Source organism: Sebastes umbrosus, chromosome 22 (assembly GCF_015220745.1).
Source record: "Sebastes umbrosus isolate fSebUmb1 chromosome 22, fSebUmb1.pri, whole genome shotgun sequence".
Classification (NCBI taxonomy): domain Eukaryota; kingdom Metazoa; phylum Chordata; class Actinopteri; order Perciformes; family Sebastidae; genus Sebastes; species Sebastes umbrosus.
Genome location: NC_051290.1, coordinates 18,216,710 through 18,243,402, shown reverse-complemented (window position 1 = coordinate 18,243,402; position 26,693 = coordinate 18,216,710). Strand labels below are relative to the sequence as shown.

General features: G+C 40.1%; 1 protein-coding gene across 48 annotated transcripts in view; it reads right to left on the bottom strand.

Annotated features, from left to right (window-relative positions):
• Positions 1-407: 407 nt before the first annotated feature.
• The window catches only part of LOC119481487 (receptor-type tyrosine-protein phosphatase delta-like), a 399,777-nt gene continuing 373,491 nt past the window's right edge, over positions 408-26,693 (bottom strand). For 29 of the 48 annotated variants that reach the window (XM_037758448.1, XM_037758458.1, XM_037758452.1 and 26 more), the window contains 13 exons: positions 24,523-24,564; positions 23,871-23,968; positions 20,123-20,246; positions 16,395-16,570; positions 13,944-14,063; positions 13,562-13,716; positions 7,616-7,901; positions 6,454-6,632; positions 6,074-6,200; positions 5,693-5,818; positions 4,549-4,703; positions 4,215-4,350; positions 408-3,720 (listed from right to left, as the gene is read on the bottom strand). In XM_037758448.1, the coding sequence (XP_037614376.1) occupies positions 3,652-3,720; positions 4,215-4,350; positions 4,549-4,703; positions 5,693-5,818; positions 6,074-6,200; positions 6,454-6,632; positions 7,616-7,901; positions 13,562-13,716; positions 13,944-14,063; positions 16,395-16,570; positions 20,123-20,246; positions 23,871-23,968; positions 24,523-24,564 (1,793 nt within the window). In that variant the 3' untranslated portion in view covers positions 408-3,651. The remainder of the gene's footprint in view (positions 3,721-4,214; positions 4,351-4,548; positions 4,704-5,692; positions 5,819-6,073; positions 6,201-6,453; positions 6,633-7,615; positions 7,902-13,561; positions 13,717-13,943; positions 14,064-16,394; positions 16,571-20,122; positions 20,247-23,870; positions 23,969-24,522; positions 24,565-26,693) is intronic. The other 19 variants (XM_037758464.1, XM_037758469.1, XM_037758466.1 and 16 more) reach the window with 1 other exon arrangement.

The window sequence follows — 26,693 nt, the reverse complement described above, 5'->3', positions numbered from 1 at the left end:
CGTACATAATAGAGGACAAGCAGGAACAAACAGTAAAAGAAAAAAAAGTACAGTTTTCAAGTAGTGCAATAGTATTGAATGTAATGCAATGTGGTTTTAATACTGAGATACAATACTACACCACTTCGTCGGTATGGCGAACACAATCGTTGGTAAAAACAAGGCAGGCAGCTTTGAAAACATTGCACTTCGTCTGTCAAATGTTCCCCTGATGATTCATTGTAGCTGACATCAGTGACAGAAAAACCAGAGCGATGGAAATCTATTAAAATGTGGGGAGGCTCAATTTCCCCTTTCATGAGAGAACTGTGGATAATATGTTGGACCCAGACCAGTAGGGGGTAAAATAGCTCCATCAGTCTTTTCAAGTCAAAGTGAGGTGGAGGGAAACAAGTGAAACGCCGATGCATAACACTGACATTTTTTAATAGAATTAATTTATAACAAATGGAACTTGTGTCAGCAAAGAACTGATTTTCATACAGATTTCTTTCGCCACCAATGTAACCTAAGTAAGAAAATAAAAAGCACTCCTTTCATTCAGAAAAAGAAACAGTTTACGCTTACAACTAATCAGAGGTAATTGTATGATCTTTTTAACAAGCCATTTTTTTTTTTTTTACAATTTCATTATTTAATTTTCAGTCTATGCATCCAGACGAGAGATAGATAGAGAGAGCAGAGAACACAACGTTTATTTCTGTTAATGACACTCCAAGCTTGAATGGCAAAGCCACAAGAACAGATGGTTGGGGGACAGATTTTTCTGAAGTCATCTGCTGGAGTAACCATGGCATCAGAACGGATGCTCTTTTTCGCCACAAACTTTTTTTTTTTTTGTCTTTTTCAAGAGTTGATACCTTTTTTGTGTTATTTACATACACACAAAGTGAACGTTTAAGGAGATTTTTTTTATAGATGGGTTCAAGTAATATATTATTGGGTTTAGAATCAATAGGGCAGTGCATAGTACAAAGATAGAGAAAGTGCAAATCTTCCTACCAGGCCAGCTTCGGCCATTCTGCAATGTTTCACCCTGCATATGAAAAATCAATTAAAAAAAAAGAAGGAAAAACTGAGATGAGAAAACAAACATCCGAGACTTGAACAGTAACATTAGCCACCATGAAGTTAAATAATAGCACTTTTATATCTCAAAATTATGACAAAAGTAATCAGTTAAGCAGTTGACAAAAATAAAACACATAGCTGCTTGAGTTAACAAGGGAAAGAAAGCACCTGGAATGCACATCCACAAAGCCATCAAAGAGGGTACGGAGAAGTTAAAGATGCTGCTCAACATAAAGACTGAAACAAAACCAAATTAAACCCCAGTCTCTAACTGTAATGCCATTTAAAAAAAATAAAATAAATGGAACATGACACACCATGTAGGATTGTCAGGATAACAGAACTGATATTTTGTTGCAGATTGTGTTTCTCTATATCCGATCTCTGTAATGACACTTATGAAGTCTGGAATTCGAACCTAAGGCATGAAGAAGAAACCCTTCGGTGACGACCCGTGCATTAGGCATTCTTTTTGACCAAATCCATTTTTAGTTTGACGATTTTAAAATTGGAAAATTGCCGTGGTGTTAAAAGCTCATTGTCATTATATTGGAACTTCATCCTGTTGAGTTCTGAGACCAATCTCATCCCTCTCTCTATGACTGAACATTTTAAATATATATATATTTATATATATGTTTTGTAACTATTGTGTATTCTTGACTGCTTTCCATAGAGGTCAGTGGTATATAAACAGATTTATTCTAATTCACTCAGCCACAATAAGGCCACTGAAAATGAAAAAATATGAGCTTTGAAATGTTCTTATTTGCATATATAATCTCATTATGTGACAAATGAATACTCAGGTAAATAAACTATACAGGTACATTTATAATACTAAATGCCTAGATTACTCAAAGGATACATTAATATGTTAAATGAAACATTATAAAAACAGGCATAAATATAAGGCACTCTAAATGCGAAATGAAAAAAAAAAGTCATTACCTTTGAATGCTTTAAAGAACCACAAGAAAGTGACGTCTTTGTACGTTGCCCTATTGTGTGGAGCGGTGATTGCGGCTGTGTGACCCCTCTGCCACTAATTACAGACTGTATGAGAGCTTGGAAAAATGCACCAGTGATGCTTTGACTGGCACCCGACATTCCCACTCCCACGCCTCGCTTGCGGGGGGAACAACAATGTCATGAGTGAATGACATATCCACATAAAACCCTATCTAAAAACACACATATTTATTGCACAAGAAAAGATGCACTGAATCAGAATACAATTTTGTCCTACTGATGTGCATTCCAGTGAAAAATCTCATTTCTTTTCCCCCATAGCACACAACTCTCAATCTGGAAGCTTTCAGAGACACTCCATATTTCATATACTTTTTACTCATAAATTATGTACTTTATCAATATATTTAGAATGTTATATTTAATAGATTTCACATATATTTGACAGTCTTTACCATATATCTATATATCCATATATCCAATCAGGTTCTCTCTTATCACCCTTCTAACATGGAAGAACTAAGATAATCGGTAGCAGCAACTTCATACTTTGCTCATCCCTGTTGATTCCACAAAGCCCCAGTTTATCTTACGGGAGTAATTAAGTTACCATGTATGTGATCATGGACAAAAAGAAAACCGAGACCAAAAATAACTCTTGAACAAACTTACATTTTGGTAGTGTGAATTCTGTTCCGTGCACCAAGTGCAACAAAATGAGGGGAAAAAATAGAAACAAAATAATAATAAAAAAAAACAAAAAAACGCAAAGAGATTCTCTGCAAAATAGCACATACGTCAGAACAGTTCTACAGCTTTAAAAAAAATTTAACATTTACGTAAATACGTTTTATCACTTTTTTCCAAGCAATAAATTTGTGTAAAAAAAGGAAATTCACACAGTCCAAAAAAAGCACATCAGCTGTATAATAAAGTACTAAAAAACTAAATCAATAATTTTTATTTATTTCATAGATCATTTGAGCTTTACCTTCTCCCAAAATTTAGATGATGAACATTGTGACAGGAAAAGGGGTATTTATTCATTATTACTTTAAGTCTGTCCTGCTGTTGTGGACCAAGCATTGTCTTCTTTTTCGATGGGTTGTCTGTGTGTACTTGATTGTGAAACTGATTTTTTTTTTTCTTTACAATGTGCATCGAGTTTCTCCCTCCCGCCCCCCCCCCCCCCCCGCAATTCTGTGTGCCTCCAATGCCTCTCGTAATGGTTCATAATCACTGATGCATTTCTGACGATGTCATTATTGTTCATTTACTTTTTTGTTGTGTTGGTTTCATTCAGTTTTATGAGCCCCAAAATGAATCCTTGAAGCAAAAGAAAAGGTAATTCCATACGATGCTTCAACAGTCAGGATTCCCTCACTTTGTATCAAGGCGAGGTTTTATCGGGGTTGGGAAATACTTGGTCCTCCGGGAATCATCTTTTTCATTTTTTGACAAGTCATGTCACACATCCAACACTTAATGAGTTGTTAGCAAGGAGTTAAGGAGTACTTTCTCAAGCAGGAATTTATGGCTCAGAAGAGAGGCTCACTGGGTTTTTCTTTCCAAGGGGCCCTCTGCTTTTTTCTTCCAATACTGGGTCTTTTACGTTGCATAGTGATCAAAGCTTCCCAGGTACTCCAAGCCAGCTCTGTAGCAGAACTGGTATTGATCCTGGAAACAAAGAAGAAAAGTCTTAAGCTCACACCCCCTCTCTCTTAGGGATCTAGGATACCAAATCTTCTGTACCACTTTTGGTACATTGTGCTTCTATCATGACTAATTTGCTACAGCCTAGATACTTCAGTTACATACATTTCATTAGCTGCCTTTTCCATTGAACCAAATATATATTTTTTTGTATTCCAAAGGTGTTGAGTAAAATATTAATGAGATAAATGTGCAGCAGAAAGCAGACAAGCCTACTCTAGACTGGTTCAGTTACTGAATTAATTATGATCTTTAACAGAGGCTTGCTTAAGTTAATCTGTCTGGCTCAAGAGCATACTTGGAGTCTCACCAGCCCTTTTTATTAGGCAATTATCAAATTGTTAACACGGTAACTGATTCCATGTGTCACAAAACCTTAAGTAGCTGCATTACTACCTCAGTACGGTTTGTGAGTTATGCTTTCTTTGCAAGTACAGTGGGGAAAAAAAACACCTCACCTCTGTCTGCACCATAGCTGGTCTCTGTGTCCGTAACATTTTCACTGTTTGAAAGATATCTACTACGCCTTCATATCTCATTCGTTCCAACACGATGCTGAGGGTGATGAAAACTCCAGTTCTACCAACACCCGCGCTGTGCGAGACAGGGCAAAAAGGTCAGCGGTGAGGTCAGACAAACCAGATAAATATAGAAAAAGTCATGTCAAACAATGTACCATGATTCCAAATTAATATTTGTGTTGATATATTATTTGCAACTCAATAGATATTTTCATTCAGTTTCATTTTCAACAAAGTGCAAGTGATATGGTTATACTGGTTGATCACTTACCTACAGTGGACCGAGATAGGCCCATCTTGGCCAAACTGCTCTTTTGTTTTATGTACTTGGCCAATGAAATCGATGAAGCCCTCTCCTGATTTTGGCACTCCTTGTTCAGGCCAGTCTGTGAACTGAAACTGCCTTACTGTCCGCGACTGTCCGTCCTGGGAACAGGAAGAGACAAAGAATGTACAGAGCCCACTCTTTAGATGGAACATCAGTCAGAAATGTGGAGAAATGGCAAAGAAATAGTGATGAAGTGAAACTAGGAGGCCAATCTGAGATGTTTCTCAGACAGCCAACCCATGGCAGTTCATTCCTTGTCCATCTCCATCATAATGATCCACATTTTTGTGGGTTTTACAGTGCAAGACAGCATTTCTCTAAAGAATCTAGCCCAGGCGCCAAGTTTAAAGCATCAGAGACAATGTTTTGTTATTAAAGATGCCTGTCATTTTACCTGAATGTATTAAACATGAACACCACTGAAGATGCTAATTCCTTTGATGTGCTACCCTCGACAGGGTGCTTGGAGAATCGACTTTGAGGGTGTGCATTACTTAAGTGATATTGTATCCCCATGATAAGAAGAGCAATCCCATTGACGAGACAGTGTAACATGCACTACAAAGGAGGGAGCCTGTGCCATTTATCTGTGTAAGCCTTTGATGGAATTAAAAACTCTGGCAGCTCGCTGCTGCCGGCTCCACATTTGTTTTTACACTTTGACATGTGTCATAATTCCCACAAATATATATTTATGCTTATGTTACACTTAGGGCCATAGTTTGGTATAAACAAATACTTGATACAATGCCAAAATATTGAGCTACTGCAATGTTAAATCCGGTGCTCAGTGAGTGTTCACCATCCAGCATGTTCAACACTGTCTTTCAAGTCTTTTTTCTCGGTAAATAAAATTGTGATTAAGAAATTGCGTATTGGGATTTCGGATATTATAATAGTCAGTATGCTCAATAACTCAGTTATTATTATATTTTTTTAGTGATGCATTCAGTATCCCCCATGACCCATGGTCAGATTTTGAAAAACAATATGGTAGAATAAACTGTAAACAATAGCACTGTAGTTAGGGCTCCATTCCAACAATGTCAAATTTTGATCTTCGTTTTATGAAATAATGTGTGCTTACCCTGGCATCAGTCACTTTGAACTCTCGCAGGATATACTGGGGCATGTTATACTCGGCCATGGGGTCCACCACAAAGTACTGGTATCTGGCCGACCTCTCTGCTGGCCAGTACTGGTGGCATTTTTCCTGTAGGGAGTGAAAAATAGAATACCACAATGAGCCACAACACTCTCTTCATACACTAGCTTCATTGTGTTCATTCCCAGAATTTTTTCATTCAGTTCATACTGTATCTTCTGCTTGAAAGCTTTTATTCTCACGGCTGAATCTATGCATGGTATTTCATATAAGCTGTTTTGTAAGATGCTTCTTGTGTTCTGTAGCCAGAATGAGGAGGTTAATGTGCCAAAAAAAATGGGGAGAAAATAAGCGTATGCATACCCTGCCCATTTCTCTAAGCTTGGTGAGCATAACGACAATAGTAGAGTTGTGCTCCCAGAGCATTCTCCAGAAGTCCTCTGTGGTCTCTGCCAGTGGTCCCTGTGTGGCAATATAGGCTTTCTGTTGCCTGTGGGAATGCATTAATCACATGATGGAGACAATCAGCATAGGAATACATTAGAGCTTTCATTGTGAAGATATTGAAAGAGGCATATTTGTGATGACTGGCCAAAACATGGCAATGTCTCGTATATATTTGCTGACTCTTTTATTTCAAAAATGTAGTTGCTTCTATGAAATGCAGAGCCATTTTCAAGTCCAAAGAATTCATATACTGGTCATCTGATCGGCAATGCGTGTCAGAGTATGTTAGCACTTACCTGTACCCATCAATGAAACTGGCATTGATGTAGTCAGAGCCCTCAACTCCTCGAATGGGCTGAAGACACACTCGTGTGGACTCGTATGGCATTATGTTAACAAGGCGGTTCTTGAACTTGTTGCAGGGGAGATTGGCACTGATGAATCTTGATGTATGGGCTTTAGTGTTGGCTAAACGCTGCATCAAGACAGAGAAAAAGAGACATCTTTGAGCACTGACATTCTGGACGTTTCTTAATTTCCCTGGTGACTGTGTTTGACATTAAAGGTGGATTGTACATTGTAAAGATCTGAGTGCTATGAACAATCGCATGCCTTTGGTTTCTTTCCTACTCGCATGGGAGTAGGGAAGAATCCACAATAATAAGCAGCGCATAGTCTGTAATGAAATCTACACTATAATGGCTCATATTGCACTGTGGTTATACACTATTTCACGTAACCATAAGGTACGGAAATGGCATCAGAGTGATTAATATCACGGCTTGCCTTTGCAGGGAAAAAATAGTATGTTATGATGAAAAGACAGGGGAATGGATACCCAAGCGAACCTGAAGTGGACAGACGCAGTGTAATCTAACCTGTTTATCATCTCTTAGTGGAATCAGCATCCATCACAGCAAGAAAGTAGGAGCGTGACGAGCAAGGCAATATCATGTATAAAGCAACAAAACGCTGGATAAGGATGGTTGAGCCTCTCATTGTAAATGCAGAGTATATTGTTCGAGTCCCTCCTCCTGCAGCTGTTGTGGTGGGGAAAACCTGCGTTTGGCCTTTTCATGTAAACCAAGACCCCTGTTACCCAAGGAAGGGGAGCTATGGGAAGGGGAAACCAGAAAGGGGGAATTTATCCTATGATGGGTTACACAAGCGAGTCAACTAACTGTAATGGAGAGGAAACCACAGGCCCCATGCTGTCTAGCGGGACTAATGGGAACTGGAAAAGAGTTGGGGATTTGAGAATGGCCAAACAATGACACAAGGGGCCCGCATGTGCCTCGGAATACGGGTGCCAATGGGACGCCTGTTAATTCGTGCTACATATGGCAAGTTGTTGGTGTAAAACTTAAGGTCAGATGTGATTTAGGAATCCAAAGCTAAAACGCTGCTCATTAACCAAAAGATGTCCCTAACGCTTTTGCCTCAGCGAACAGTTTGTACCTTGAACTCAAGTTCCATGCCGGTGACATTCTCTCCCCCCTCTATCTGCGTCAATTTCTGGATGTAGGCGTATAGGTTTCTGGCGGGCACTTCGGTGGTGCCGCAGTTGACGGCCTCTTGGAGCGCGTCATGTATGAAGACGTACTGGTCCTCTGTCTGCACCATGTAGTTGCGCTGGGCACGCATTAGCGTTACGTGCCCGTAGATGTCCACAGTCTTCTCGTGCTTGATACGTTCCATCATGGCATCAATCACGATGAAGCAACCTGTGCGACCAACCCCGGCACTGTAGTCAAAAACAAGATAAAGAAGGAAGTATGTTATTGGATGGTATTATCGGTTGTAGCTGTACAAGAAAATCTAGGTTAATTATAAAAAAAACATACATTTTATGGATAACTTGTATATGAAGGTTCCTAATCCCACATGTTTGCGCTTCTATATCATAACTTCTACAAATGAGGGGCAGTCCAGTGGAAGGATAGGTGTCTTCTCTAAACACGTACAAGGGCTTGAAGAACTCCCTTTCTCCCAGCGATGAGGCCAAAAGGTAAACTCTCTGCGCCAAGTTTGCCACTGTAGGACGGACCATTTGGCTTGGAGTGTAATTAAATCTGAAGTGGCACTGTGTGGAGAAGAGGGCTTGGCAGTCACAGCCTTCAGCGGGCTCACTGCTGGCTTTGCAATCTAGTCTCTTCCCTCCCCGGACCCCACCTGTGCTCTCCAATCCATCAGGACTAATCACTTATGCAACGGCAACATTTAACCTTTATCTCATGGTTCGGAAAAGTGCCACTACAACAAATGCACACGGAAATGTGGATGCACGGGCGCAATTTTGAGAGTACGATTTTTTTAAAGGGCTTCGTTAATGTGTCGGGCAACTTCTGAGAAGTGCAGCTGACTTCAATTAATGCCATTAGATTAGCACAGTGCACCCAAATAACGTAAGAGCTTTAGAAGAGGCACTGAAAGGCAGGTCTCTTCATTAAGATTCACATCGGCACAGTGTTACATTAGTGTGTAAAAAAAAGCACTCTGACAGAGGGAAAATGTTTTACTGTTTCTCTTTGACCCCTTCTTGCAAACCAGCTTGAGACATGCTGTACAAATGTAGCCCCCTTCTGCAGACTGCTGACTATTTAAAAATTCTCACCCCTGCACATTACATGTTTTAATAGTGCATGCTTCAGCACAGAGGATGTCTTCTAATGACAAGTTATTTACCGTTGGGTGACGGGGTGGTGTTAAATCTTGTTCGTTAACTCTCCTCCCACCTCCCGCAAAGCACGGCATTGACAAGACGGCACCTTTGCACTTGGCACTCCAAAGTAAATAGGTTATTCAATCCATTAAGCTGACATGCCTACGAGGTGTGAGCCGTGCTCTCGTGCCGCCTCCTTCTGATGGAGCATTTGTTTTTCATTTGCTCTGAGGAACGGGGGAAAGGGTTGCGAAGGAAAACTCAAGAGGGAGTAAAGTTAGTCCCCCGGGGGCCAAGTCTGGTTAATGTGCCATGCTGCACTGGAGCTGTGCTGCGAATGGAATAAAGACGCGTATGGGAGTCGTTGACTTTAACAAATGATCTGATGATCACTTTCAAAATGGCTGACTTTGGCTGAATGAGACTGAACTTTTTTTTTTCTTTTATCTTTTTTTGTTACAAAACCTTCACAGCTTTAGGGCGATTATAAAATGTGCATGCGAGTCGAAGAAAGAATCAGGCTGCAAAGAAATGTGAAAGTATCCCAGGGATATTTGAAGAATGAATCACTTCCAGGTCTGAGAACACCTCAGCCCTTGGGCGGGGGATGCAGAAACTAGAAGAGATTTCTCCCTTTGCCCCAGCTGTTTCCAATCTGAAAACATTTTACAGTGCAGACCTGAATGTGGGAGAGTGATGACCTGCGAGAGAGCAAGTGACAGAGTGACAGCGTTGAGCTAGAGAGACGGAGACAGAGGAAGATGAGGAATGGGGGGAGGGTGGTGAGGAGTTGTGTTATGCACAGAATGATGCTGCCAGTTATCTTGAAGTTGTGTAGTTAGTTTTCTAAAAGACTGAGCAGCAGGAATATATATTGTAAGAACAGGAAATGCTAGGAACATATGCAATATTCCTTTATCGACAAGTGATGGTGTGTGTGGCGGTGCAGAAAGCCGTCGGTACATTTGGCAGTTGAAGGAGAGCTGGCGGACTGACTGCACTAATGACCTGACACAGCCTTTTCAGCCAGTCAAGACCAGCTGCTTTGGACGTCGACACACATTAAGTGTCAGACTAATATGCTTTCCAGGAGTTTAGGGAATAGGGGATAGGAGAAAGAGCGCAGTGTAAAATACAGCTGCAATGAGTCTCGAGAAGATAAAGCATGAGCAGCAGCGAAAGTAATTACATATGTATTGTTACCAAATCTCTTGCCGTCAGCTAACCTGTCACCATTTCCCTACACTGCCTATTGAACGCACACACATTAACTCAAACTCACCAGAATCACCTCATTGCTGTTAATGGAGTCAATAATAATTTTAGTCCTTGAATACTTTTCAAAAATGTGGAAAGTAAATTAAAAAAAGTCATTCATTTCCAACTTGGAGATTTGGAATTCTGTTCTTTCAAACAGGCTGATTCTTGTCCATTGTGGCATGCCAACAACAGTAGGACTCATAGACTGTGTACTTCAAAAGACTCCTCAAAACCCACCTCTTCACCAAGGCCTATGGCCCCTAGCTTCTGTTACATTTGTTGTGTTTATTTATGTCTTTGTTAAGCGTCCTTGGGTTTCATGAAAGGCGCTATATAAATCCAAGCTATTATTATTATTATTTATTATTATATGAAGTGGATGTAGTCACTGTGACGTCATCCATTGGTTTGTGGACTGCTGTTTTGAAGCCTTGAGTTCGGCATTTTGGCCGTCGTCTTCTTAGTATTTGTATACCATGATGTTGGTTGTTTGCATCCAGAAGTGACATGAGAGGGTGGAGCTAAGCAGAACCAAACACTGAATAAGTCGCTTTCAGGCGACCAAAAAGGTTATAATTACCTTTTTCAACTGAAAACACACTGTGAAGGGGTAGTTCTAAGATGAAAACACGGATAACTCCCAGAGTCCCAGGGCCACGCCCTAAAGCATTCCCTGCTTTATGGTCTATTTGACTCTAAATGAGACCATAATTTACTAAATGAACATCATGCTGTATTGAAGAAGACTTGAAACTAGTGATTGAGCGCATAAACTCCTGTTTACAATGTTTACTGAGGTAATAAATCAAGTGAGAAGTAGGCTCATTTTCTCACAGATTTCTATACAACATGACTTATTTTTGCAACCAGAGGAGTCGCCCCCTGCTGGCTGTTAGAAAGAATGCAAGTTTAAGGCACTTCCGCATTGGCTTCATTTCTCAGACCGGGAGGTAGCCCACTGGTAGGACTATTCCCTCTGCATGCAACTACGCCATGATGAAAGGGAGGTGGGATTTGGCAGCAGTGGAGAGCATGCAAACTCTGTATGGCTTGATGAAAATGGAGAGGCCATGTTTAATTTTTCCAACCGGGATGTTTTGTAAGCCTCATGGTACTAAACCTGAGGCTGGACTTTAGTCAGGCATGTAGTCACCACTAGTTGGCAGTGCAACGCAGGGGCATTTACTTCTTAACTCGTTCACTGTTCACAGTGAACAAATAAAACTGCATAGAAACTTCTCAAATGGTTCCTGCAGCATAACTCAATCTTTTGCTCCACATCAGTATGTTCACTTATGCTTGAAACATGTCTAAAAACAGGTAGATGCACAGCTTCCGTTTTTGCTAGCACTCTTGCTGTTTGCATTTATCATTCGCAGCTAACATACCTTAAGTGAAGGCAGTTAGGTAAGTGGACTACATTCTGCATTATGTGTTGGCTACCACAGTAATACAGAGAAGAGAAAAAGAAAAACAGGAGGAAAATTGGCTAGGTTGTCAGTTCAATGTTCAGTTCAAAACTGTGTGTTGTTCCATCAAAATGTTCCCTTTCGAGTCACTGGGAGAGGCCAGTGCTCTCCATGACATTCAATCATGACCTTTTGACCTTTTGACCAATGCTTGGGTAGCGCTTTAGCTGGAACAGCAAAACAGTCCCTGACCTATGGGTTAGTGGAAACAGCAGGATCCAGGATAGCAGGAAACATGCTATAATGTCTCCGAGAGGCAGATTTCATAAGACATACAGTGATTTCTCCTTGTGAGAGTGTTAAGAGTACTACAGTGGAAACACATTAATACATTTAGCTTATATTGTTAAATACTCCTGTGGTGGAACCATACAATAAACCCATGTTTACTCTATGTCTATGAAGATTTCTTGACCCTAAATTCAGCATTAGCTTTCTGGTTCTGTATGAGAGATTGTCACTGAAGCAAAATTGTGAATCTTTTCATAAGTTAAAGTAATTTGAGCTCATCTAAATAAGGCCAAGGTCTGATGTTTCCATTCTAAAAATCTGCCTTGTGGTATCTATGTGGAGGAGTACAGCTAAAATGATTGGGTGGTTATATCTAAGGAACTGTGTGTCTTATGGTAGTTTGGAGATAATGACAATTCTGATAAATGAACATGTGTCTTATGAGTGATTTACACTACCATCCAAAGGGAACAGTGTGCAGTTTATTTTAAACAGTTCTAAATTTAACTTCATACGCCACCAGTCAAACAAACAAATCCAGAGCCCTTTATGGTCTTTGCATAAGGCCCCTCAGCACGTACGTATATGGTAAGCTGCAATTTTTGATGCACCAACTAATTAATCATCTGCTTAAGAGACTGTACCATGCTGTTAATTATAGGCAATAAAGGTCCTGTTTTCTTACAGCTTTTATTTAGGCCTTTTTGTTTTGTGCATAAACAGCTTCAGTTTCTACAATACAACATATCTTTATGTACAGTATATCTCTGCTTAAAAATACTCCTAACATCATTTTTGGCAAGTATGTAGATATAACAGATTTAAAATGGTAGTCAAACATGAAATGAGATAGTGCCTCTGAAAGGATTTGGAGCTTGGAAAAAAAATGACTGTATCTGATAGGGAGGCAGAGGAATTAAAAACTCCCATCTGCAGAGTGACATTAATTCCTGCATTCTGCTTCATTGTAAAAAGTCAGGATTTTCAATTTGAAGCGATTCGGCAACTAGCTCTAATTAACTTCAGCATGTGGTAATTCTAATTCTTCAGTAATCCCCCTTCCCTTTTTGTCACTTTCTGACACAAGTTTGTATCTATTACACTCAGTATGGCTGTTGCTTCATTTTTACAGCCTTCCCCCCCCCTTCAGTCACTTGCGTTCTCTTTGCAGAGAGCCTCTGATGACTTCCTGAGTTGAGAGGAGCCAGAAGTCTGTGTTATATCCCTTTGCCTCTCTGTTGGGAGTCTGGCCGCTTATGTAGCCGAGGGAAGCGAAGTTGGCGTGAAAGTTATTTGTTTCGGATGCAATAACCCAAGGGATAAGCCGAGGACTTGTGGGCTGCTGATGTGCGACATGTTAGTGGTGTAGCAAGGAACACGACAGGTCTGCGTGTGTTTGTGTGTCAGTGAGTGGGAGGAGATGTTTGAGTTTGCCGAGGGCAATGACACTAGTACTCTTTGTGCTGTGATGTTGAAAACACCTTCAGATTTAAAGTGCCTTCTGTGAAAGCTAGTAGGCTGATTTGTTTGGGCTTACAGTGGGCCACAGTTTACTCCCTATAAAATATTCAACTTTTACCCAACATTTTTCCCACTGGAACATGTGTGAGTTCTTTAAAAAATCTCTATATTCAGTACACAAATGACTCAGATATAAAGCTCTACATAACCATGAGTCTATTGTATTTTGTCATATGTATTCATATATTCATTACAGCAAATGGAGAGAACAAATCAATTTCATGCTTCGGGATGTTTTCGTGAAACCATGTTGTTTCTTACCTGCAGTGTACCACCATGGGCCCTGCATCCGGAGGATTGCAAGCTTTCACCCGTCTAAGGAAGGCGAGGAACGGGGTGGGGTGCTCCGGTACCCCGTGGTCTGGCCAGGCCGTGAACTGGAACTGCCTCACCTCTCTCTTCTCACTGGAGCCATTCTGAATAAAGGAGGTGGAGAGAGGTTAGTGACCAACACAGCTCACATCAAGCACTTGACAGTAGGACTGCAGCTATCGAATAGTAAACAAAGCCTCGATTCCGAGAATTTGCATCAATGATTTTTAGTCATCGAGTTACTCCAGTTTCTCGAGGAATCGTTTCAGCCCTACTTGACAGATGTTGTGGGGTCTTAGTAGCTACTATAGGACAACACAATTCTCCTCACTTTAAAAAGTGCAAATGTCCTGACACAGTATGTGGCCAGCTCTACTGTGTCCAGCAGTGTCACTTGGATGAGGCCGTATGTCTCCGTCCCTCTTGTAGGCCAGTATTGGTCACATTTCACCTGCAGTGGAGAGAAACATCACATTAGACAAGGTCCGGATAGGAATGTATCACTTTCTGCCCTAGTTAGAACAGATTAGTCTGCATTTCCGTAATTTTTTAATCCATTTGAGGTATATTTACTGGGTGTAATGCTATTTCTCAACATTGCCCTGCTTCTCATTAACACAGTTATACACTACAAATCAAGTAATGGCAAAATAAATGTCCAAATTCCCCTCATTCCTGCTGACTAGGTTTGATTTTATAATCAATTAAATAGCCTGAGATATTTGTGTAGAGCCGAGGGAGCTATTAATTGTCCTGACGTACTCTATAATTACAAAGGTAACCACAGTTTCCAATCATATCACCGGCTCAGCTTTATTGCCATTGGAGTGTACAGCTTTGTTTCCCAGTTAACGGCCAATAAAAAACGGTTCCATTATAGCATTACTGCTTAGCTGACAAAGGGAAGCACTATTGGTGTTGGGGAGGAAATAACTGGGTTCCAATTCACTTGTTTTGCTTCGTATTGTCCATTAGAACTGATGTGGTAATAGCCGTATTTTCAACGCAATCAGAATGTCATCATGCTCAGCAAATCCTATCTGATGCTCTGTGATTGTTGAAAAGTATGACAACTGGACTCCAGTTGTTGAAATATTCAAAAATCTAAAAAAAGTACTATCCAGTCTTTTAATTTTTTTAGCAGCTTTTATAACACTGACACCAGTAGCAATGAAGTGATTGTGACACCAGGAGTAATGAAATGATTCATAATAGCATTTACTGGCAAATATTTAAGCTGTATATATGTAAAATATACAAAGACAACTTGAGTGCTTCACAGCGAATGATATGACGGGAGCGGTTGGCAGCAACAAAAGCACATTATGCACTACAAATGTCAAACAGCATAATGGTATGGAAGGATCAGAGTGGGGGATGTTTTGCAGGAAGCCTTGACGGCAGAGCCAAGAAGCACTCTTATATCACAAAGCATCTGTAGAGTGAAACGGACACCTGACAGCATGGAGCAAATTTAATTGAGGAATTATGCTTTTTACAGCACCTGCAATATTGAAAATCAGCCAAAGGGGCTTATTTGCTTTGCAGATTGTTCAGATAGTGAGGGAAAACTGCTCTGTGTAGAGTCAGCACCCCTGTTAACACCACTCCAGGCTCTTAGAGAAGGCATACGAGTGTGAAGGTCAGTAGCTTACGGAGTCTGTGCGAAGCTTTTATTTGCTCAGTCAAACACTGTAAGATGTGCAAGGGGAAAGGGGACATGATGCTTTTTGACCATGTCAACTTTAAAGGAGTTGTGAGTGCATACAGCTGGGTGATGTAGCTTTTCAGTGTTGGAGTCTTTTTATCACTGATTGTAATCCAGTGCCTTAAGCAGTGCCAGGCTAATGAAGGGAGCCATGCCACTAATCAATCTGAACCAAACAACAACAGAAAGTGTTGCTGTTGTTGTTGTTGTAAAGAAAGGATTGAGGATATCAGCGGGTAACAGGATGGCTTTGCCTAGAGAATTAATACAAGGGCGTCTAGGGAGGGCCAGAGTACAACATACTGTACAAATCAACTGGAGGATAAGAACTAGGACTTCAAACTGTTTGTGTCACTGATAGAGGGGGAACAAAGTTGAAAACATCCATTCTGCAAATCTTCTATGTCAAATCAAGTAAAATATGTAGTAGGCTTTAAAAATGGCATTTTTTAAAGTTTTAGTTCATGTGGTCATAACTTGCTTGACTTTGCCCAGACTGTTAAATCATTGGGTGTTTTTATGAGTTGGGGTTATACTTATGGGTTCGACCCTGTCATTTCATTTGAATACTACTTGGAGATATAGAGTAACCTTGCACAGCAGCTGGATCTCGCAATGCCACGAGATTACGCAAGAATCGCGGGATCAAATGTCACACGTAAATCCATCTTGTCAGGCTCCAAGTAATGCGTTGGTGTCTGGCTTGCCTGACAACGAACCAATCAGCGTCCTGTGAGGAGCTACTGCAGCTAGGGGCATGGTTTAGGTGTGTAAGACCATAGCGTGAGACGACACAGAGAACTGGATAGTATTTTTTCATTCAAAGAAGAGCAAAGTATGGCACTGAACATGTAAAGTATGGTAATGTTTTCGCTTTCAGTTAGTTTAGTTTTTGTTCATTTGATTGACAGATGGTTCATCCAATCAATTTTTTGAAAGTGCCTTCTCTTTTCCAAACCATTTGCAATGACGGCTTCTCAGATGATTTTGTGAAACAAACCACCTGACAGGGTCAGGTTAGAGATAGAGAGCACCACAGAGAAATATGTCTGTATCTGTTTTTGTGTCTCTTACCCTGGATCTCTCCTCTAGTTTGGTCATCATGACGATGATTGCACTCCTCTGTTCCCAGATCATCCTCCAGAATTCACCAAATGTCTCTGGCAGAGATCCTTGTGTAGCAATGTAGGCATTTTGCTTCCTGTAGCCATCGATGTAGTTGGCATTGATATAGTCACTTCCAGGGATACCTAAAAAGAGAAAATGTAGATAGTGGGAGTTAGACTCAAAAAGCAACATATCAAATACAATGGTTAACTTTGTTGTGTAACACAATGCAGAAAAGACAATGAATGTCATAAATTAGTGGCATTTGTTGCTTCCGAAGTTAGTCTAAGTCTTGATTTGCCCTTGAGTTATTTGAGGTAACGTCAGATTAAGGCTCAGATGACACCGCATGAGGCTATCCTCCGTGTTTCCTAAACTGAAGTCAGTTAATCCAACGTCTTCTGTCAGTATTAAATCGAAAAAATAGCATAAAACAGCAACATTTGGATCTAGTGTATGAGGATTCGTATTTGCTATCAACAACACTTTTAAATCCACAGCGTTTGTGTCCCTTTTCCATATCGGCAACTGACTTACAGATAAAGCTTGGTCTGTAAAAGTCTATCACCTCACATGGAGAAAAACAAACCAACAAAAAAACTAGCAAAACAATTTTCCCCCTCCTCACTCCTCCTTCCCTTTGCTTATATTAAATGAAAGGCACAGCAGCCTTTTCGAATCCAGGCGGAAGAGACAGAGCTGACAGCTAGTCAATGCTTCAGGACTGGCAGTTTAGGGGCTTCGTGCACACATGGTCGACCAAGATAAGTCTCATCTGCATGGACGCCACGTATCAGAGAATCCCCTCACTCCAACTGCTTCCCCCCCCCGTCTCCCCCGAACTCCCTTTTACTCCCAGGTAACTTATTCAACAGAAAAAAGGGAAAGAAAACGGAATATGAACACATTCAAAGACCAACCCACGTTATTTTTTTCAACTGTCCCCCGCCCTCTCTTTTGCTGTTGAAGTTGTCCTCACAGCCAGGCGGCTGTACATTTCCGTGATGGACAAGGGATAAATGCAATTAAGCCCAGTGCGTTTTCAAATTGAAAAGAAAAAGCAAAAAGAGACATTACTGTGGATTAATGAGAACGAGGCAAGTTGTTTAATGCACATTTGCAAATGGCTTTTGCTTTTGTGCTTTCTGTCACTCAGGATTTGTACAAATTCTACCATTTTCTCTGTCAATATGCTTATTGAGAAATAAACATTGCTACAGTGTTGTTCAGTACTCAGTACGCCTCATAGGAAAGCAAAGGAATCCCAAAGGCAATAGAGAAAGATTTTAGGGTACAACATTGTAATGGTGATAACGATGAGGATTCTTAGTAGTAGTATATTCATGTTAAGACATTGTGCATTTGCTGCAGATGACTACTCGCACTTTGTCAGATTACTACATTGTGTTATTATAGAACACATTTATGTAGTTGTCACATTAGATTTTGATTATGTTTTCTTAATAAATGACCTCTTTGTAGAATAACAGGCTTGTGACAGGTACCACACACTAAATATAGATCAATAGAAAAAAGATTGAGCTCTTGCATAACTTTAATATTCCAAAAAGGACTTAGCATTGATGGAATTTGGAGAAAACATGGAATTTGCAAGGATCATGCTAACAAAAACGGACACATACTAATTGAAATAAGAAACTGTACAATCTCGGCAAATGAGGAGTAGACAAAGTTTTAGGGATTAACTTTAGAAAGCAGTTTAATCCTGCTAAGCGCTTGTTTTGTATGGTCAGGCAACTTGGCAAAGGTCAAAAGTAGAGCAAATTCAGCGATGTCACGACAATTAAAGTCCACAAATGTACTCAAGCATCAGAGCGCCTGTATCCCAAAGATTCTGCTGATCCATCCCCACATCAATAAATTCTGAAAGTAGCTGTCTTCAAATTCTGATGTCAAATCCCAAATCCCCTTTTATTCAAAGAACTCAATCAAAGTAAACAATGGACGCATCGCTTGCCAAAAGGCTTTAAGCTTCAGAAGGAGAAGAGGAAGTCCCTCATGTCCCCCTGGCTGAGAACTACTCAATTGCTACAGCACAAAGGCTCCAATATGGTTGTGCAGATGTGTTTAAACGTCTGGCTAATGGAGTTCCATCAACGCTCAAGCTGTGTGTTGTTTCCGAGAGACTGCAAAAAGAGCTCTTTGAGTCTTTATCTATCTGTTTTTGTCACAATAGCCATTTACTTCTTTGTTTATTTTCCTTTGGCCTCCATGGGAGCAGCTCAATGTAAATGGTTAATTAATAGCTGTGTGTGTATGTGCAATTGTGTTTAAGCCAATAAACTGGTGAAGGAGCCAGCACTTAACTAGCCATTTCAAAATGTCCTTTCATTCTAGAAGCTGTACTGTGCAGTGCAACACTTCTTTAATGTGCCAAAGATTTACTGGACTGGTTCAAGTCAGGTTTGTGGTGGGCTCAAGTGAACTTGTGCAACCACATCTTGATCTTGTGCGTTGCAGAGAGTTTTGTCAGTTTCAACCAGGTAGCAAATTGGCAAACACATATTCATTAGGGGTGTAAATCACTAGTTTCATCAAAAAACAATATTAAATCGATTCTCTGCACAATAAGGTATTTGCTGATATCACAAGTCTACCATGAAACGATTATGATCTTGATTCAGGTGCCTGCGATTGATGTGACACAATAGCTTATGTCCATTTAACACAATCAGTTATATTTATATCAACTCACAAAAAGTTACTGAAATGTGATTTGACAATTTTATTGCTGGGCTCTTCCAGATATTTAAATGAAAAGCAATCTATTGTTTATTATTGTTGTTCAAGGTCTGGTTGTTGGTCGATGCTGGTGAGCACCTTGTTAATCAAATGAGAATAGCTGGTCCACCTTAACAGCTCACCTTAAGTGAGCCTGAGCTGAAGTTGTTGCTAACTCAGGGGCTAACCCCTTCACTTTAACCAGCAAGTAGCATGCAAGACACAGGAACTCCTCTTACTAACCCCGCTCGTTCCCTCGTCATGATTCTACATCACTTCATGTCCATGTGGCTATCCTTGCGGAATGCATAACTGAAGCGCCGCTACCACTGTTTGGATGTTTAGGAATGAGGTTTCACTTTGCATCGATGATATTGGATCATTGATCATTCAATCGATATAAGATAAGATAAGATATTCCTTTATTAGTCCCCCAGTGGGGAAATTTGCAATTTGATATATCAATCCGAATCGATGGATTATTACATCCCTAATATTTGTGTTTGAACAAACACATAGGCCTACCCACAAACAATTAATGAAATGTGTATTGCAAATTAGTATGTGCTACATTGTCTTATTGTCTTCCAGTGCAAGAAACAGGCCATGGCTTCATACCAAATGTAAGCACGAGGCATTATAAAAGAATCACCTGACACAAAGTCAGAGAAATAGATGCTGGTAAAATTTGCATCTCTCACTATGTGATTATTCAATCTGACTTGAATGCTTGCCTCAGCATTTTAAGTGAAAATTGCCATTTTCTAAAGCTGATACTTTCTTTGCAAGCACCTGAGGCATGAAAAGAAATAAGTAGTCGTGACGTGCTTGTGTGGGAAAATAATTTAAAAAATAGAGTGTGGTTGCTCCTGAGGTCTTAGAGATACAATTGTACTGGTTGTCTCTAGAATCGATACAGCAGTTGAGGGAGAAGATGTTGGTGGGCGGCATACCGTCAATAGCAGAGAGCAAGACTCTGGAGTGGTCGTAGGCAATCACGTTGGCATATCTGTTCTTTGGTTTGTTGACCTCCAGGTTAGAGTGCTCCCATGTGAATTGTTGACCAGGGTCAATGGACTGTGGAGTAGAAGAACATTTGTCATTACAATGGAACACCATATATATACAATATGTAATATGAACATTTAACAATATTTAATTGCTAAGATTGAATTCAACTCTATGGCAATGCAAGGAGGTGAGGTGTTTGTGTGAGATCAATATCAGAAAGCTTACTGAAAGATGCCTTTCACCACAGAGCAAATGAAATGAAACTTAAGGGCATAATTAGCCTTGCATGTCTAGATAGATAGATAGATAGATGGATGAATGGATGTACAGTACTTTATTGATCCAAAACTGAGAAATGATTTTGTTACAGCAGCAGGCTGGAATATCCAGGTATTGCACAACAGTAAATACACATTAATTATATAAACGTATCAACAGTAGAAGAGATATTTCTCCAAGGCTATTAGGAAGGCAGTTTATAAAAGTGAAAGCTTTGATGATTTCAGTCGTGTGTCTCTGATGTGTCCTTTTTGTCCTCCAGTCTATTTTTGCTTGTCTCTACACTGATGACATAGTTGGCTGAAAATATTCTTTTTCTTGTTAATGTCATGCATAATATTTTTAGTGCCAATGCGTGCAAAACAGTGGTGCAGAAAGGCTGTAAAATATTGATAAAATATTGCTTCTTCGTCATGGAAGAGATTGTCTTGTATGAATACTGTTACCCCTCAAGGTCAAATAATGTTTTAGACTGGCCATTTTAAGCTTAATGTTTCCACCAAGTGAAGAGGACTAACACACATCACATTTCCAAGGGAAAACAATTTACATGAACACGCAAACATCCCTAGCTTTGTCTGTCAAAAGCATGCTTCTCTCAGACAACATGCCGTATCTTTGCTGCAGTACATCATGAAATAGGTGTCCAGAAATAGCTTTGCATTGATGCAATCATGTGATTTGTCATTCACATTATAAATCAAGACATTACTGTATTTAAGGATACATGCTTACATATAATAACAACCAGTGGGTGTCCTCTTTCTACACACAAAACATGGATGCTCATAAGTTAAGTTGTGACCATGATATAAAAGTACTTGAGGTTATTGAGTCCAAAGGAAATGATTGTTCTCTGACTGAAAGCTGATTTAGTTGATGAATAGACTAACCCAGACTTTTATTCTTCTCAGGTAATTTAAGCAGAATCTATTCTGCCCTTTCAGTACCTTGTAGAAAATGGGGTGTCAACAGACCCAGGAATCTAACTTGTCACTTTTGGTCTGCAAAGCTTAAATTAAAAGAGAACATTTTGTAGATGGAAATTTGACTTCAAAAGTAGATCACTTTTAAGAACTATGTGAACAATGTGTTGTCATTGGCGTGAAATAACTGCTACATATAAATGATTAGATTTACAAAAAGACACATTGTGAATCGGTCACAAAGGAAAAGCTTGTGTTCCATCGGCTTTCCTCATTTGAGTCGTAGGACTTTACGGCACATACTAGAATACCACACTTGAGACTAGTTCAGCCGAATTTTTTCTATCCAAGCCGTCTTTCAGCTTTGTAAAGCAGAGATTGATAATGCTCCCTCATCACCGATAAATGAGCTATAAAATATAATATCACAAAGGGAAAATACAAAGACATGAAAGACGGCAATACATTTCACATTACAGGGAAAATATTGTGCTTGTGTTTTTAATGACTACAGACTGCTTTTACGAGTTAATCTCCACTGAAAGTAGAAACCCAAGTGTAATAGGACACACTGCAGCTAGATGCCACATTAGTACTCTGACCTTGTGTATAATCTAGACAGATCTGAATATGATCTTACTTTTATAACTTTAGGGTAATTTATGGGAGCAATAAATCCATAAAGCTTAATTATTCATTTTTAATGATGGCAAACTTTATAATACTACTATGACCATGGAAGCAAATACAGTAAGAGGTATTTAAGAGCATATGAGCTGAATATGAACACAATAATACATTTCAGCACCGAGTCCTTTATCTGCAGAAATCACTTAAAGCAGCAATATGCGGGGGGACAAACCACTGGCTAAGCCTGATATTTTATCAAAATATGTTGAAACAGTGGGCTGCAACATTGCTCATAATAAAAATCTTTATTTCATTGTGCTCGCAAAATTGCTTTCCACCGCTCTCGAATAAGCACTCTGAAATTGGAATTCAATGTACTTAAGCTGCAGTAATGATTGGGCAGCTTGGCAGCCACCCATATGGTGACCTCATAGATTTTGGAGCCGTTGCAGGACCCGCGGAGAGAAATGGGCAGAGAAAGGGTGACCATTCCTATCTCGCAGAAATGCCCCTGAAAGGACCTCTTGCTCGCATAATTTTTCAGGCTCCGTGAGTTCATCTACAATGCAAAGCCAATATGAAGGAAACACTTACATTGTCTGAATGCAGCCCACAGGGTTTTGAGGACACTTACATTTTAAGGACTTTTACATTTGAAGGTCTAATCACACGATACATAAATATAACTATCACCTTTGTTCCATGACGCATAGTGGTCATACATTTCAGAGTGAGACTTCAGCTAAAGTGTAGATATGATTAACTGGCTGGACAAGTGTCAGTCTAGTAGTGCATTATCACTCCCATCAGCATAGCAGTAAAGCATTAGGTTTCTCAAGGATAAACAATACTGAATATCCTTCCATATATATATATAGAATACGGTATGTACAATATGTTGTTTGCTCCATCCAACACATTCATATTGCAAGGTGTAGTGCTACCTCTTACTTTTAATCCTATTATTTCAATTTGTTGCTAACATTATTGCACAAGGTAAAAAAAATAGGAAATTGGACAGCACTGGGATTGTTAACCAGGTTGGGTGCAACTTGATTTATGTGCTGTTTTTAGTGTTTTACCATTCCTTACCATGTGGATATCCAACACAGTCACAGTATATTAACTGACAAACAAGGATTTTGTCTTTGAATAGTAAAAAAAAAGTAAGAATGATTCAAATGCTTTCTCTGTGCAGATTTTTGTTGGTATGTTGTGGCTGTCACACTGCCATTTTTACTCTGTTTAGTCAGATAGATCTTCATTTTTGACTTGTCATATGAGGAAGAGCCCAGGTGCCACTAATAACATTAATGATGGCCTCTTTTCCATTCACGTGTCTCAGTAAGTCATCAATCATTGAGCCAGCAGGCACAATAGCAGGGCCCTGGAACTGGAAATGGAGTACAGCCATTATTAATGTTATTAATTACACCTTTGTGTTTCCTGCTATGACATGTCAAATCCCCTGCTGTGAAAAAAAAGACAGACTACTGACTGATTTTAGATCTCTGGTGAAGATATTTCTCACAAAAGTAGTTCCTAACTCCCCTATTGGAGCTGTCATCCACCATTTGTTGACATGCTTGGACTGGTGTGTGGTGGCATGGGTATGCAATGATAGGTTTAAGGCTTCCAGGAAAGTATTACTAAATGTGAGGGTGTTGACTGAAATGACTTTGGGTTTTTGCCCACCACACTTAGTGACATTAATTTGAAATTTATGTCAGCACCTTGTGCGTGCACCTATATGATACTAGACATTATGTTGTATTGCTGTCTTTATGCCGCAATACTCTTGTTACAGCATTTATTACAATTGCTGAATCCAAATAGGAACTTCGCTGACACTTACCTCATATTCCTGTGAAAACTTGAGGTTGTCGTTGGCTTTCAGGCGCTCCAGATGATCTGCCAGGTCCATAATTGGGATTGGAGGGTGGTTAGCCATACCTGTCAATCAGATGGACTGAAGGTCAATCACCAGCCTTGTATAGAGGGCATCACCCAAGCACAAGCTAACAGTGAATCATTAGATAAGCAGCATGTGTGTTTAACAGGGGGAATGGAAGAGTGGTTCTTGTTAGGCTAGTTTGTTCACTCAAAGCAGTGGCCATGCTCATAAAGAGAATATGGACACAGAAGCCAATGAGAAGTCACCGAGCACACTTGCCCCACTGGGACTCTCCCTATTGAGAGAGAAAACCGTTATTCACACAGAAAGCTGCGGTGGAGAGTTAGCATGACAGTAAGACACAGACACAAACAAACATCCCAAACAAAACAAACAAAAAACATTCAAAATGTTAGGCCAGATGTTGATGTCTGCTTTGAGTGATGACATGTCATTTCAAACTCCGCCTCCTGTGATGACATAGCATTAACACCAGATGGATTAGATGGGGATGGGAATACAAGACTAAGCAGAAAAAAAGGAAAAGAAGAGAGTTAAAGCTAAAAAAAAATGAAAACAAATCATGTCAAATGCATAATCGAGACCAACTAACTTGACAAATGGAGGTTACTGGGGTGACTGGACGCACCTGAACCTGTGGAGGAAACGGCGGTGTAATTAAATACATTGCAGATGTCATTAGCAATGTGATGACTATTTTCTTCACAAACAGAAGGTAGAAATTGAAATGTGACAAGAAGTAGTTGAATGAGTATGTGTATTCTAAATGGGACATTCATTAGTAACATACAAATCATCATGCTAGAAGCTTGGCTATGCCACCATGCGTATTTCGTGGAAATAAGGAAGCGTACAGGGAATAAAAACCTTAGCAGCGCAAATCAAAGTTGAGCCACCATAGGATGTTATGACATTCATTTTAACAGGATGCTGACATGGTGATATGCTCCTTGCATAGTCTGCAGTTAAGTTCACTTGACTTTGACAATATAGAATTGTCATTGACAGTGTCATCAGCATATATAAGAGCTTAGATGTAGGGATACAATCAAAGTAGGGATGCACCTGTACTGGATTGGATATCGGGCCAATACTGATTCAAATAGCTGGATCAGATATCGGTGACAATGGGGCCAATCTATTCAATTTAATTTTATGTTTATATACTATATACATTATCTACTGTAGTTTTAATTCCTTTTTAAGTTTTGACCAATTTGTGGCTGCATTAAACAGATTTACACTTGAATAGTAATACCTGATCATTTTGAAGATTTCCTACCAAGTTCCTGGTGTACGTTTTATTATTTTAATGATAAAGAACAATTAAATACATTTATATCTATGTATTTATTGGTCACATTTTGCTTTACAAAGTAAGAAAGCAATGTTTAAGTGAAGCCCAATGTTGGCTTTGCACGTAAATGAATGATCCCAGTCACTTCCACACAGTGAGACATGCAGCTTATTAATTAAACACTGGCATCGGATCGGTACTCTGTATCGGTTGATACCCAAAGCCCAGGTATCGGTATCGGGATTGAAAAAGTTGGATCAGTTCATCCCTAATTAAAAGTGTAAGGTTTGAACAATACTGATGTTCACCAAGACACCTTTTTGTACATGCGGTTGCAATCCAGCCTATGGCCAAAGATCTGCAACTTGAGAATTGTCGTTTTGACAGACCAGTTGCATGACAGTCTCTCTCTCTCTCTCTCTCTCTCTCTCTCTCTCTCTCTCTCTCTCTCTCTCTCTCTCTCTCTCCATTGCGGTGATGTTTCATTTTGGTTGCTGGCACAAGTGGGCATTAGCTAATGGAAGCTGTGCCTCATTTTTCCCACCCACTCTCACGTCTCTCTGAAAGATGGCAAAGGGGGTTTCTATTGCAGCCCGCTACTCAAAATCCATTTCCACCACTGGGGGACAATGAAAGTACCATTTCCAACACGCCGTCGCTCAAACATCAAGCATCCTTAAGATGAAAATGTCCATTGAGGGGTAAAGAGGTGGAAGAAAGGGTAGCGAGAGTAGGGTAGAGAGGTGGTCTAATGTAGAAGTGCTTCAGGACTTGAGAGAAAGTGGTCACGTGGTAGGAAAAAAAAATGTTTGGTCCTTTTTTTTGAGCAACGAGAGAGCCAAGATACCAGCTCTCAGAAAGGCTATTGGGGGGAAAAAAATGATGGCTTGAGAGGTGAGTGAAATAGTGGGAGGATGGTTGAGATCACTCCGAGCCAAAAGGAAAAATACCCCTCTGCCAGGATGAAACAGCCAGTAATGGTCCTAACATCATTGAAGAGCTTTCATAAATATGCAAAATCTTTTTTCAAAAATGAGCCTGCAGGGATAATTCATCCTCCTTTCATACTAGCTGACCTGAAAAATATGGCTTTGATAATACAACATTATTGGCAGTCTCTGAACACCTGTCCCCAAAGCAGTCGGTGCCAGAGGAACTCAAACGGCAGTTAAGTGTGTCTCTCTCGGTCAGGGCGGGGGGGCAAAGATGCATACCTCCTTTCCAGGTGATAAATGGACTGTGACTCCCAACGTTTCCCCGGGCGAGAAAACGGCCACATGACTGAGCCGTGGCATGACCACTGACCACCACTCACCTCAGCTCTAAAGGTCAGAGCGAGTAAACATTAACGTTTACAGCTTGCCACCACTTTTTCATCGCTATCCATTGGCTCGCATACAAAATGGAAGACATTTTGTATTTCCCTCACCTTCCACAAGGCTGCGTCCTGTCTCCTAGCAGCAGGG